Consider the following 15,499-nt stretch of genomic DNA (forward strand, 5'->3'; position numbering starts at 1 on the left):
AGGCGAGCTTTTCTCTATTCCCCATCACACGTAAATTTTGGATGGATTGTTTTTAAAAAAAAGGTAAATTTCAAGATGCACCGTTGTAACATGCTCTCTACTCTTCATCCCCCTCTCTCTCCTCCCTATTTCACCAACGACGTCAGTGACATCCAGAGTTGAGGAATACCTTAATTGTCAGCAAGTCCCGATGAGCTCCAAATACTTGAGAAACATTTATTTCCGGTATTTCACTCATTTTAAATTATTGTATCTGATAATGTATTCATAAGATGCGGAAGGCATGAATGACAGTAACAACAAACAACTGCACTTGCAAGTAATTATATCGATGCTCATTTAGAAGGAAAATTTTGCAACCGAAGCTAGCACGCATAGTTCCTGTGGCTTCTGGTCGGTTCAGCCATTAAAGAAGGCATCAAAAATCCCCACCGAGCAGCTTCTATGTGGACCTTATCCACATCGCCGTTCCTCTCTAGCAGCGCTGCTTCTCCTTCCTTCTCTCTATCCATCCATCAGCGGCTCTGCTCTCCTTCCCCTCTCTCTATCCGTGCTGCAGCCACATACACACACACACTCCCACAGCACTGCTTCCCCCTCTCTCTTCTTCCTCCACAAGGAACCAAGCATCACTCTTTGCTTGACCGTGGCGCCAGAATCGAGCTCGGATGCGCGCGGTAAGCTCCTCCCTCCCCGCCCCTGATCCCCTCTTCCTTTGGTGTTCGTTCCATTGACCCCATCTCTCTCTTTCGATTTCCCAGGCTGTCTCGCCGGTGGCTGCTTCGCGTTCGTCGGTAGGTTGCGGCGCTGTTGCTGCCCATATGGGCTCCCAGTGGCCGGGGCTGGCTGGGCTCCCAGGAGCCGGCCTCCCCGCCTCCTCCAACATCGCCTGGAGAGGAGCTCCTCTGTGCTTCCTAGCCGCCTCCTCCAGCAGGCCAGCCAGAGCTGCCGCCCCTCTCTTTCAGCTTTTCTCTTCAGCTTCTTCTTCTTCTTCTTCTCTAATCTCCCTTCTCCTTCTTCTCTCTCTAATCTCTGCTTTCTCCAGAGAAGGGAGTTGCCACATGGAACACAACCAGAACGCCTCGCCTTGGAGCTCGCTGCCTCCGGTAACCTCTCTGTCGGCCTCGTGCTCCTCTGCCTCGAGCGCCGCCTCCTACCCGTCGTCCATCTCCTGGAGGTGCCTGTCAGGCAGGGGTTGATGCTTATCCTCGACTCTCTCTGTCAGCTCTCTCCTTCTCCAGGCCGAGGAGGATGAATGGGGCTATCGCAGGTCGGCCGCTACGTCCGCGTTGACTGCGGGCGAGCGCGCACGACCGACACATACGACCCCGCCTCTGCTCCTACTCATTCTCTGTCACGACCGGTTTTTTAATAAAATATTTATTGAGAGACCAATCCCTTTTACGGACCAGTAAAGAAAAATTCCTTCTCACTGGTAGACAATATCTTGGTCACAGAAGAAAAATACCAGGAGTACTAAATATAATACAAGGTTGAGCGGGGACTGCTCAACAATTTATTACATGCACGCCGACAAAACATAACGGCGGATAGGGTGGCAAGACTACTAACTCACGATAACAACGGTGGTGGAAATATCACCGCGAAGTGGGTGATATGGCTCCTGAAAACTACAGCTCTTCGAGCGTCGGAGTGAGGCTCGAGGAGACTTATTGCGGGTGGCGGAAGCGAATATAATACAAGTGACCAATATCCGGGATCGCACAGGACTGACTGGGACTCCTCTAGGCGTCGGACGCACTATCAAACTCTTCATCCAAGAGATCGCCTTCGTCAACATCTGGCCAAATCAACAAGCCAGGTGAGTACTATGAAAGTACTCGCAAGACAGTTCGGACATAAGATATAACAAATGTAAACATGAAGCATATGAACAGATTAACAAGTGCGTTCAGACATAGAGAAAATAATGCTCGGTTTTTAAGAAGTCGGAACGTTTTTTTAGAATTTGGAGCATTTTTAAAAGCGTTAATTTTTTAAAGGAAAAAGATTTGAAACACTCCTTATCTTAAATAAAAGAACATGCTCGGTGTGCAATTAAAAAAGGATTGTTGGTGTCCATACCATGTAGTATAAAGTTGAGAAAGTCTTGGGATGCCCTTTGATGGCGGTCTTTCAGCTTAGCACTATCATCGGATGGAAGAGGAATGGTGTAATTGTTTTTAGCAAGATATGCAAACGGTGGAATTGTTGTATACTATTCGAGAGTTTAATAACTAATCCAAAAAAAATTCATAGAATTTTCAAAAGACTTGCAAAGTAATTATTTTGCATTAAGGTGTAGTGATGCATTGAAGTGGGATTATTTATATACAATTTTTCTGTTATATTCGAAAGCAAACATATTTTACTATGTTAATTATTTTTTAGAAAATGTTGATTATTTGATTTGCAAGATTATATTTCGTTCTTTTCTTTTGCACTATTCGAACTTGGCGATCGTCTTCATAAGAAAAGGCGAGCTTTTCTCTATTCCCCATCACACGTAAATTTTGGATGGACTGTTTTTAAAAAAAAGGTAAATTTCAAGATGCACCGTTGTAACATTCTCTCTACTCTTCATCCCCCTCTCTCTCCTCCCTATTTCACCAACGACGTCAGTGACATCCAGAGTTGAGGAATACCTTAATTGTCAGCAAGTCCCGATGAGCTCCAAATACTTGAGAAACATTTATTTCCGGTATTTCACTCATTTTAAATTATTGTATCTGATAATGTATTCATAAGATGCGGAAGGCATGAATGACAGTAACAACAAACAACTGCACTTGCAAGTAATTATATCGATGCTCATTTAGAAGGAAAATTTTGCAACCGAAGCTAGCACGCATAGTTCCTGTGGCTTCTGGTCGGTTCAGCCATTAAAGAAGGCATCAAAAATCCCCACCGAGCAGCTTCTATGTGGACCTTATCCACATCGTCGTTCCTCTCTAGCAGCGCTGCTTCTCCTTCCTTCTCTCTATCCATCCATCAGCGGCTCTGCTCTCCTTCCCCTCTCTCTATCCGTGCTGCAGCCACATACACACACACACGCCCACAGCACTGCTTCCCCCTCTCTCTTCTTCCTCCACAAGGAACCAAGCATCACTCTTTGCTTGACCGTGGCGCCAGAATCGAGCTCGGATGCGCGCGGTAAGCTCCTACCTCCCCGCCCCTGATCCCCTCTTCCTTTGGTGTTCGTTCCATTGACCCCATCTCTCTCTTTCGATTTCCCAGGCTGTCTCGCCGGTGGCTGCTTCGCGTTCGTCGGTAGGTTGCGGCGCTGTTGCTGCCCATATGGGCTCCCAGTGGCCGGGGCTGGCTGGGCTCCCAGGAGCCGGCCTCCCCGCCTCCTCCAACATCACCTGGAGAGGAGCTCCTCTGTGCTTCCTAGCCGCCTCCTCCAGCAGGCCAGCCAGAGCTGCCGCCCCTCTCTTTCAGCTTTTCTCTTCAGCTTCTTCTTCTTCTTCTTCTCTAATCTCCCTTCTCCTTCTTCTCTCTCTAATCTCTGCTTTCTCCAGAGAAGGGAGTCTCCACATGGAACAGAACCAGAACGCCTCGCCTTGGAGCTCGCTGCCTCCGGTAACCTCTCTGTCGGCCTCGTGCTCCTCTGCCTCGAGCGCCGCCTCCTACCCGTCGTCCATCTCCTGGAGGTGCCTGTCAGGCAGGGGTTGATGCTTATCCTCGACTCTCTCTGTCAGCTCTCTCCTTCTCCAGGCCGAGGAGGATGAATGGGGCTATCACAGGTCGGCCGCTACGTCCGCGTTGACTGCGGGCGAGCGCGCATGACCGACACATACGACCCCGCCTCTGCTCCTACTCATTCTCTGTCACGACCAGTTTTTTAATAAAATATTCATTGAGAGACCAATCCCTTTTACGGACCAGTAAAGAAGAATTCCTTCTCACTGGTAGACAATATCTTGGTCACAGAAGAAAAATACCAGGAGTACTGAATATAATACAAGGTTGAGCGGGGACTGCTCAACAATTTATTACATGCACGCCGATAAAACATAACGGCGGATAGGGTGGCAAGACTACTAACTCACGATAACAACGGTGGTGGAAATATCACCGCGAAGTGGGTGATATGGCTCCTGAAAACTACAGCTCTTCGAGCGTCGGAGTGAGGCTCGAGGAGACTTATTGCGGGTGCCGGAAGCGAATATAATACAAGTGACCAATATCCGGGATCGCACAGGACTGACTGGGACTCCTCTAGGCGTCGGACGCACTATCAAACTCTTCATCCAAGAGATCGCCTTCGTCAACATCTGGCCAAATCAACAAGCCAGGTGAGTACTATGAAAGTACTCGCAAGACAGTTCGGACATAAGATATAACAAATGTAAACATGAAGCATATGAACAGATTAACAAGTGCGTTCAGACATAGAGAAAGTAATGCATGGGAAAAATAACAGAGAAGTCGGGCGGTAGTCCTCCCGAAATCCCAAAATAAATACTGGGTGCCAAACGAGGGTCTGAATGACTCCTCGAGAGGAAACTGCAAGAATAATAATGCCGCAAAATAAAATACTGGGTGCCAAACGAGGGTCTGAATGACTCCTCGAGAGGAAACTGCAAGAATAATAATGCCGCAGTCGGGCGTCAGGGCGACACCACGTAAAGGGCTTATAACCGAAATAAAAGACAGTGCGTGCCACAGTCAGACGTCTGAGCGACATCACATAAAGGGCTTATATTGAAAGTAAGAGACAAACATGCTACAGTCGGACGTCTGAGCGACATCACATAAAGGGCTTATATCATAGCTCAATAATTCAGTAGCTCGAGAATATAAATCACTACAAGTACGAGATAAATAAAAGGTTAGTCCATCCACAGGAATAATAATTAAACTGGGTTTACCACTTGAGCTTGTTCACCGGGGATAAATTTTCCACGAGGATAGATATGGATATAGTGATCACCCTACTTGATCATGGATACGATGACTTGGAAGGATTTGACTCTGCAGAGTTTGTACTTTAACCACAGCCAACGGATTTCAGTAGTCACGGGGACTAGTTCCGTTTACGGTGTTTTGGAAGAAACACATCTAACCAGTACACACCCATTCAACATTTCCGAAGCCAGGAATCACCCTTGGCAACGTTCAAGAAAAACCTTGAGACGGGGAGGCTACAACCTCGCGTAGCATGGGATCAAATTTCTATACGCGCGCTCTAAGGGGTGCCCCCCTCTCGGTCCCAACCGGAAACACCCATGCCCCCTGACCGGATGACTGGCTTTAATCCAGGGCCATGGAACCATCATCCCGGCCCCTCTGTTTGGTGTGTACACGGAAAGAGGTTACCAACTTACTAAACCGTATTCTGGCAGAAAACATGTGGTAGCACGGAAGGGGGAAGAACGATAACGTGACTCCGTCCACGTTAACGTTGGAATTTGTCGGATGACGCAAGGCTGGTATGCTACAACAGTACCACCTTGCTGCCCTTCATGTCACCACATGACTAGGCCATCTCTCATCAGAGATCACGGTAAACTTGGAACACACGGGTAGTTGCCTTGTACGCAACGAGATACTCACCGATACTCATATGCCATGCACAACCTTTCAAGCAATCATGCAAAACACCTATCCTATCAAAGGTTCAAACATGCTTGCCTGGTTCGGAGAAGTCGGAGTCTAGCTCGGCGAAGTTCGCGGCTCCGTCACCACTTCCGGAACCTACGGCATAACGAAAACGGGCGCTAACGTGAAAACCAACGCGTGCATAAAAACTTCTCCAAAAAATTTCCAAATAAATCCCATAAAAAACTAGACAAAATTAAAAGATTGTCAGAAAAAGAATCACTCAAAAATCACTTTTATTAAAAAGCTATAAGGGTTTCTGTCCAGGGACTCATGTGTAATGAAACAGAAAAGTTCCAGGGGTTTAACTGAGAAAACAGAAAACGCTTCGGAAAGAAATGCGCAAGCCCACAGAGAAAACGTACTCTGCCCGAAGGCGCCAACAGAAAATGGTTCGCGGGGAAAGAAAGAGAGGCTGACGTGGGGGGTCCACATGTCAGGTTTAAAAAGCTCGCCGGCGCCCGAAGACTGCGTTGGTCGCCGGCGTCGAACCACGGCGAGACAGAGAGATCGGAGTGTACCAAGAGCTTCAGCGTGTCCTTCCGTGTCGGTGGGTGGTGGACTTGGGCGTCGGGGAGCACCACGTCGACGGCGACACTTTCTCCGGCGGACGGTGGCTCGGGCGATGGTGGGGAACTCCGGTGGTGTGCTGCAATCGTCGAATTGAAGTGCGGGTCAGAGAGAGGGATGCACTAGAGAGCTACTGGCAAGAGATGGGAGGCAGAGGTGCACGCACGGGAGCGAATCGAGCTGGATCCCGTGGCGGGTCGCGGCGGCCGGAGTTGAGGAAGGAGACTTCCTCGGGGCTCTTCCAGTGGCTAGGCAGGGTCTTGGTGGAGTGTAGAGGTGGTGTGGGTACTAGCTGGAGCTCGGGGCCTCTATTTATAGGCGGCTCGAGGGGGTGGCCGTGAACGGAGAATCTCCGGCGAGATATTACGGCGAGGCAGTGGATCGGCAGGGGCATTAGGTGGCCAGGCAGCATCAGTGATGTGTACTGGTGCTGTTCCCCTGCTAATCTTTGTCGGTCTTGGCGTAATGGCGCCGGTCCACGGTGGGGTGGCCGCACGGGCACGATGGTGGCAGAGAGCGCGCTCCGCGCCCAGCGGTTCACGACGAGAGTGGCAGCGCGTTCGGGGGAGTGGAGGGCCACGCGGCGATCTCCGGTGGCTTGGGCGGCGCTGGGTGGCGCCGTCTGCGCCGCGCCTCTCGCTGGCGGCCGCAAAGCCGCCGCTGGCGTCGGTCACGGGGCGGCGCACCTTCTGCTGCTCGTCGCCGACGTCCGCAAGCTTCCAGGCGCTCGTGCGGTGCAGGGACAAGGGGGAGGGGACAGGGAGCAAGGCGCCAACGCGGTTACTGGCGAGATCGAGGAGGTGTTCTGAAGAAAACGACAGTGTTCTCTGAAACTGTTCAACTGAAAACTGAACTTGACAGAAATAGTGTCCAGCAGGTGCTCGACAGAATGATGTGGCATCAGGAATTTTTTTTCTGGAGCTGGGACTTGGTGAGGTGACCTCTCAATGCACCCAGAGGCTGCCTGATTTTTCTCAGAATTTTTGGAGAAGGATTTGAATGAATTTCATCAAATTTGGCAAATCTGGTCCAAACTTGCAGCAAGTATAGTTTGAAAATTTTGAACTGAAGACCAGTGGATCTTCATGGATCTGGGTTGAGGGTTCAAAGGACTAGGAAGGGAAATTGGTTTGGGGGCAAAAATCAAACAGAAATGGTAGCTCCTTTGTAAATCTCCAAAGGCTAGAATAGAAGACAGAAATTGTTTTGATAAGATTTAAATGGAAAAATAATCATATGGGGAGGTTCAACTTGCTGGATTTGATACAAATCATGACCCAAAGATGAGGGAAGGTTTAGGAGTGTGGATTTGCACTAAGGCCATGGTAAGAGAGAATGTTGAAAGGGGCAAGGAAACATTTCAAAAGCCATAGGGCATTTTCAAAGGAATTTCCAAAAGGCATTTTCCCAAGTGAAAAGTATTTTGGCTTGAGTCCAAAATAAAAAGCAAGAACCTCCAAGACCAAAAACAAGTCTTGGGTGAATCCAAATAAAACTCTTGCCATAAAAAAATATTTTGAAAGGGAGGGTTCTTTTGAAGAAAAAATTTAAATCACCTCCCTCAAGTCAAGTAAAATTTTTGAAAAATCCAAATGAAATTTTGGGTGTCACAACACCTACCCCCTTAGGAAAAATCTCGTCCTCAAGATTTCAGCTGATCCTCGAATAGATATGGATATTCTGCCCGAAGAAAATCTTCTCTTTCCCATGTAGCTTCATCCTCAGTGTGGTTGCTCCACTGAACTCTGAAAATTTTTGTCGTTTTCTGACGGGTCCTCCGTTCAGACACTTCCAGTATCTTTACTGGCCTCTCTGTAGGTGAGATCTGGTTGTACATCAATGCCCTCATGAGATACATGCTTCTCCGGGTTACTCACACATTTTCTCAATTGTGAGACGTGGAATACGTCATGGACGTCTGACAGCTCCTTGGGTAGTTCTAGCTGGTAGGCTACGGTGCCTCTTCGTGCAACTATACAGAATGGTCCAATAAATCTTGGGGCTAGTTTCCCCTTAATTTTGAACCGTTGCTGGCCCCTCATAGGAGACACTCATAGGTATACGGAATCACCGGGTTCAAAACTGACCTCACGATGTTTTTGATCGTGATAGCTCTTTTGTCGGCTTTGTGCTGTCTTGAGTCTGTCCCTGATCTGCTTAACTTTCTCCTCGGCCTCTTTAAGCATGTCTGGGCCGAAGATACGGCTGTCACCTGTCTCTGACCAATTCAGTGGGGTACGACACCTCCGTCCGTACAATGCTTCAAAGGGTGCCATTTGTAAGCTGGCTTGGTAACTGTTGTTGTAAGCAAACTCGGCATACGGCAAACTTTCTTCCCAACTGGATCCATAGGTGAGCACATAGGCTCTCAGCATGTCCTCTAAGATTTGGTTTACGCGTTCCGTTTGTCCATCAGTCTGAGGGTGGTACGCTATACTGAAAGCTAGCTGCGTGCCCAGAGCTTGCTGTAAGTGATCCCAAAATTTAGAGACAAATTGAGTGCCTCGGTCGGATATTATAGTCTTTGGGACTCCATGCAAACAGACTATACGGGAGAGATAAAGCTTGGCTAGCCTTTGTGTGGAGTAGGTAGTCTTCACGGGAATGAAATGAGCAACCTTGGTTAGTCGGTCTGTGATGACCCATATGGCGTCATTTCCGCGTTGTGATCGAGGTAGTCCGACGATGAAGTCCATTCCTATTTCATCCCATTTCCACTCTGGTATCCTGTTTGGCTGGAGTAGCCCTGCTGGCTTTTGATGCTCGGCCTTGATGTGCTGACATGAATCGCAACAAGCAATAAATGCGGCTATATCCCTTTTCATACCGTGCCACCAAAATCTTTCCTGAATGTCTTTATACATTCTGGTTCCTCCAGGATGGATCGAGTACGGAGCGGTGTGGCTTTCGGTTAGGATTTGTTGCTTGAGTTCCTCAATGTTAGGTACGCAAAGTCTGTCTCCGTACCATAATATTCCTTCACTGTCTGTGATGAACTCTGAAGCCTTACCAAGGTTCTGTAGGGGAACGCAGCAGAAAACAAAAATTTTCCGACCTACGCACCAGCCCAGGACCACTATGGAGACTGCATACATGGTTTGATCTTTTTCGTTACCGACTCGTAGCGCAGCGGGAAGTAGAGTCGATGACGATCGGCGGTGCAGATCCCCGCAGCTAGGATTTACAACCTCCCAACCGCGAGGATGTATACCCTCATCTGCTCCTCAGACAGCCCTCCGGGAGGCGGTCGAACAGCCCCCCGGACGGTGTCGCGGACAGCCCTTCGGGAGGACCTTCGAAACTCGAACGGTCACTCGGACAGCCCTTCGGGAGGACCTTCGAAACTCGGACGGTCACACGGACAGCCCTTCAGGAGGCACTCACGAACTAAGACCGAAACTACGATCTCTCTACAGAGTTGCACACATACGGTGTCATCTATCCGGCAGGGCTTCGCCGTCCAGAACTAGTTCCTGCCGGAACCCAGACAGCCTTACGGCTCTACGAAACTCTTTTCGTGGGAGGGAGAGAAGAAGCCAGATAATGCATGGCATGTTTATGAGAGCAAGGGATGAGTGTGGAGGGCTGCCCCTCCACCTCTATTTATAGGAAATCCCAAGGGGGTAGGGTAGTTTCACAAAAAACCCAAAATGCACATGAATGAAGTCCTTCCACAAGGACCTAGGAGTGAAACCAAGGAACAAGAGGGTCCCCAAGGGGGGATACCCCATGTGGCCGGCCACACCCCCATAAGGGGCCCAAAAATGGCTCCTATCCATCCATGTCATCCCCAAGATCTTTTGGAGCAAAGCCCCAAAAGGTGGCTTTCCATAAAGTAACCATAAAGCTGATTTTCACTATTCACGACGACATTTTTCAGCGTGTGATCGAACTGGAAATATTTATGTGGGCTAAGAACATTTCCAGTACCCACTAAAATGATTTTCAACGCGTTCCGAAACAATTCCGGTTTTAGTGATTTTCATCTGCGAAACGCATCTGAAGTGGCTCCGGCAGCTCCGGAACATTTCCGGTTTTTATCTCAGAAAATTCCAAAAAGCTTCCAGAATGATTCTGGCATCCTCCAAGAATTATCAGGCATGTGCCGAAACCAATTTGACTTAATGGTGTATCCCGAAACAACTTTTCGGTATCATCGAAACTTATCCGATGACCTCTCTCTGCGGTACGATTCCGCTGTCCGAAACTTTTTTCGGTGATTTTCTCTCAGACTCCCTGTCTAGTATTCAGCAGATAGATGACCCTTAAGCGTGTGACCCTATAGGTTCGGTGAAGTATAGACATGACCCGGAACCCCTTCCGATCAATGATCAACATCGGAGCCGTGGACACCCATATTGACCCCTATACCCACACGAATAAATATTCGAGTGAACCTCCAGTTGTCGTGTGCTATTCCTGTTGCTTCGCGATATGTTACAAATACCCGAGGTGAGACATGTTGGCATTCCCGTGGATCAACAACTTGTCCACTATGCTAGTTACCTCGTTACCGGTATTGTTCTCTTTTCTCGTTATCGTGTTCCGGCATCCCCGTGATCAAATCACAAAGTGTCTGGCCAGACGATGATGGATACCGTAACACCGAGAGGGCCCAGAGATATCTCTCCATCGTCGGAGGAGCAAATCCCAATCTTGAGCTATCAAGTTACTTGACACACTTTTCCATGAACCCGTAAGCCGCCGTAATAGCCACCCATTTACGGATGACGTTTAACAAACCCCAAAGTTCATGAAGCAAGCATGAAGAAACTCGATACTCTCATGGTCTAAGGAATCATGCAAACGTTAACCATCTCTGTGTTATGTACCAATAAACTTGTGACGAATGAATCTCATAGCATAACATCAATCCGGGTCGATTCAACACAAATGTTCTCTTAACATTGTGCCCTCAAGGTTGCTGACATAGACATGCCCATGATCAGGAAAACATAACCATCATGCAACACTTGAGCTAGTCTTAGAGGCCAGACTAGGAATACATTTTACCGTTTATTATTCCACACGTGCATATGAGTCTTCCTCCGAGCCTCGTGGTTACTGCAGACTCGAGAACCATATCAGTTATAGCATGGAACATAAAAATAATTATGAACTCGGAGATAAATAATATCATTTATTATTGCCTCTAGGGCATATCTCCTACAGACTCCCACTTGCACTAGAGTCAATAATCTAGCTTATGCTAATGCACTTCACACCTGTGGCACACCGGTGTAACTATGCTTCGCTTGTGGTATAGCCTGATGTCCAACGGATCTGATGACTTTAGTTCCGTGTGTATCTTTGCATGTCCTCGCGATTTCACGTTTTCACAAAATTCATATTTTGTGTGGACTTGGCTTTGTATGTATGTGAATCACAGGTCGAACCTGGATTCCTCAGACTGAGTTATGGAGCAACTACCTGCAGTAGTGTCCCATTGTCAAAAGCCATCTTGGGACTATACTAAGTTCATGAATGAACTATATGATTCAACATCTTCTTTGTCGCTTCTAAAGCGTCAACATACTTAGCCCTTGTTATAGAATTCGCCACAGTAACTAGTTTGAACAAATTCCAACTAACTGTGCCACACATTGTGTGTTACACAAAACCCTTAATTTAAATCGAAAATCGCATGGAGAAAAGATGAAGACTGTATCGATGTAACATTTTACAACGAACTCTTCATGATCTCTGCTTGCGAGAAAACCATGTCATCAGTACTTACTCTAGTACTCTATGACATCTTTCACTGTTGTCCCATGATCAGTAATTTGATCACTTTGGTATCCATACTCGCAACACCTTGGGAGTATCGGTCATATGTGGTTGTTTTACATACCATGGAATACATGATTAATCCAAACACAAAAGTGTGTGGAATCTACATCATGTATTTTACTCATCAGTGTTTTGGGACACCGAGTCTTGCAAAAACTCTTTCCATGTGACTTTGGCAAGAATCACTCCTTGGCGTTTTAAATGCTAAAAGGTTTTAGCATCTTGTCAATATGTATTCATTGCTTAGCCCCATTAGGTAAATCTATCTCCATAGATCATCATGCCTAATATTGAGGCTATTTAGCCTAAGCACTTCATCGAAAAACTATTTTCAAATGAAGTCCTAATTTGTGTCAAGAAATTTATTTCCAATTACCAATGTGCCAAGCACATAAGGTTTTTAGAAATATTATTACGCTCCCACTTACTTTCTTGAATTACAAGCATCTTCGTTACCCATTGATGAAGTCAAAACCCCTTTGACCATTTCATCAAAACACGAAGATTCCAACTCCATTTTGCTCTCTTCTGTCCATTGCTGGAACTCTGAAGTTTGCATACCTACTAGCATCCTCTGGATCGACAAATTACTTTGGACTGTATCATATACAAGTCCTAGCTTTCATTTCCATCAGATGGAAATGCTTTTATCATCCATGTTTCATATCTCATGATTGAAATATGTAATAATTGCTAGTTCAACCCGAACCGACTTTAAGCATCGCTACGATGAAAACAACCTCATCGTAGTCAACTCTTGAACTTGTTATTTCAACAAGTCGAGCTTTATGGATAAATTTTTTTATCCGTATCAGTTCTAAGTTCCATGAATATTTGTTAGACTCTAAGTCTTCCGAAAGGTGTATCAAGGTTTTAATCTTGAATCACTTATATGGAAACTAACTTGGGTTGTATTGGCATTTAGCCAATTCCGGAGTCAGGGCCCATCAACGCTTCCTTGTGTATCGTAGGTATAATGTTGTCTAACAACAATATCTCGTTTGCGCACCTGAGAGGTTTGCACGAGCCTTGCCTACGTGGTTCAGCTGCAAGTTCGACCGAAGTTCATACATTTTATTGTAGAGACTTCCGTATCAGTCGTAGTAGGAAACTCTGGAATTACTTCCAAGGTCTCTTTCCTTTGATCTGATGACGTAGATACTGTTTATCTCGTCGAGTTGCACTATTCTCCCACTCACCTTTTAGAAAGAACCATTCTCTTTTAAAGCATACCGTTCTTTGTGGCAAACCTATTTGCCTCGGTATAGTGAGGGAGGAATACCCAATGACTTGGGATAACCTACAAAGTAGCACTTGTCTGATTTGGAATAGGTTTGTAACCTTTTACACAAGCCCCATATTCCAAATGTTAAGAAAAGATACAACATGGTTGGGCGTACCATACCATGGCTTCATTTCAACAGACCCGATGTAGCTCTTTTCAGTGTAAAAGCCGCAGTCTCTAAAGCATCACTTTAAAAGGGATAATGGCAAATTTATTTATGTCATCTTTGACCTTACCATGTCATAAATGGTTTGATTACATCTCCACGGACTTTCCACTTGCAGTGGTGTTCCGGGAGGTGCAAGTTATGAAACCCCTTTCACAACTCATCAGACATTCGCTAAACATGTAACTCAAATATTCCTTTGTGCAATCAAATTGCAGAAGCATAATTTTCTTGTTACAATAACTTCTACTTCATTTTTGAGAACCTTCCGAATGATTTCAAAAGATCCAGACTTACGTCTCATCAAGTAAATATCCATATATCTACTTGAGTCATTTCTGCAGATAAATAAATCCACCACTAACAACACTTATCGGACTACACACATCAAATGTATGATCACTAATAAGTTTGTTGTTCGTTCCTTATGGCCTGTGAACGGTATTTTAGTCACTTCACTTTTCGGAGGAAAGTTGCAAGTGTCAGATGATTCAAAATCAAAAAGACTTCAAAATCCATCATAATGGAATTTTCCATGCAGGTTCTCAAATGTGACCAAATGTAGTGCCACACTTGTGTGGTATTCTTTTAGTCTTGCGACATTTAGCGTCAGTATTATGGATGTATCATATTACCCTCAATATTCATAACATACGTCCCATCGATGATGGAAGTATGGCCCTTATGTTATTCATAATACTTAACAACAATTGTTGTTTTTATGAACAACTCTTTTGCAACAAACATTGTGCAATGGGCTAGAGTGTATGAAACTCTAAAATGAATTATGAAAGTAAACCCAGAGGTATTGTATTATTATCAATATTCATAACATACATCTCATTCATAATGAAAGTATGGCCCTTGTGTTATTCATAACATCGAACATAAAAAGTTCTCTTATGAACAACCTTCTTGCAAGATACCTTATGCAATGGGATAGAGTTTGTAAAACTCTAAATGAATTATGAAAATAAATACAGACGGCAATACACCGATGGAAGGTATAGTAACATTTACTATGTTCCCTGTGTATACCTTAACCTCATTTCTAGCTAGTCTTTCAGGCCATAGTAGTTCTTACATCAAGTTGCAACAGAATGCAATCGAGCGGGCATTTTTGTGATGAACTCACAATACCCAAGAATTAGTGATTAACATGTTTAACCATAATTCGCAAGAACTATATCTTTGACCAGCCTTCTATACATCAAAAACTTGTATGACATTCATACATGAGCTGGATATTCCAGTCTTCTTTCCTTTTGCCTTTATACTTCTAATAGTTTAACTTTTAGTATTTCTCCTACTCTCAGAAGAAGCACCCAACTTAAGAGTGGCATTAGCCCCGGACTTCCTAGGCGTGTAAGTCATACTAACACCCTTTGGACACTTCCTTTCTCTTTAAGCTGTTGTTTTATTCACCTTTCATTATATGACAGGCGTTCTTCTGGATCCCTTTCCCAACAGTCAAATGCATAGTAAAAACTTTTACTAATACTTGCAAACAAACATTGCTTTGTTTATATCTGAAAATAATTTTCAGTTCCATGAATATCATATAACTATCCCAACTTTCGAAGTTTGGGTTTCATGGAAGCAAACATATTCCACTTGACTGTAATAGAATTCTAGCTTTTGGATCGAAGGACGAGAGTCACATGATCCATAGCATTAGCGGGAGGATACGGAAAGCATGCGATAGGACAATGTCCTTCTCGGCACTTTTGAGGACAATCCTCATATTACGTTACCACTCGTAAAGTTTTAACCAGATATTTAACAGCTATTCAATTTTAATAGGGAAGGTGGAAATGCGAGCCATTATTCTACAACTATTATGCAAGAAACACTTAGACAGTGTTCATAATTAATTGCACTGAGAATTAAACATGTTAATTCAACAGTGTGCTCCCACTCAAATCAATATCTCTCACAATTAATTTTGAGTGATACAAGATCCAGACTTCAATTCATCGCCATAGAATCATCATCTCATAACGGGAATTTTAATCGGTAGGACAACTTGCCGATCACATCTCTATGTGACTCTTGCTCATCTTTCGATGCGTGTGTTCCGAGCT

At 45.4% G+C, this 15,499-nt stretch overlaps 2 protein-coding genes across 2 annotated transcripts; both read left to right on the forward strand.

Moving 5' to 3' along the window:
- The first annotated feature begins 248 nt into the window (after positions 1–248).
- On the forward strand, positions 249–1,430 carry LOC123052290 (uncharacterized). The gene is made up of 3 exons (XM_044475424.1): positions 249–677; positions 762–934; positions 1,046–1,430. The coding sequence occupies exons 1-3, from the start codon at positions 669–671 to the stop codon at positions 1,197–1,199; spliced, it is 336 nt and encodes a 111-aa protein (XP_044331359.1). The 5' UTR covers positions 249–668; the 3' UTR covers positions 1,200–1,430.
- Positions 1,431–2,656: 1,226 nt separating this feature from the next.
- On the forward strand, positions 2,657–3,984 carry LOC123052292 (uncharacterized). Its single transcript, XM_044475425.1, has 3 exons — positions 2,657–3,153; positions 3,238–3,410; positions 3,522–3,984. The coding sequence occupies exons 1-3, from the start codon at positions 3,145–3,147 to the stop codon at positions 3,673–3,675; spliced, it is 336 nt and encodes a 111-aa protein (XP_044331360.1). The 5' UTR covers positions 2,657–3,144; the 3' UTR covers positions 3,676–3,984.
- The last annotated feature ends 11,515 nt before the right edge of the window (positions 3,985–15,499 follow it).

The sequence above is a fragment of the Triticum aestivum genome, chromosome 2D, assembly GCF_018294505.1.
Source record: "Triticum aestivum cultivar Chinese Spring chromosome 2D, IWGSC CS RefSeq v2.1, whole genome shotgun sequence".
Lineage (NCBI taxonomy): Eukaryota > Viridiplantae > Streptophyta > Magnoliopsida > Poales > Poaceae > Triticum > Triticum aestivum.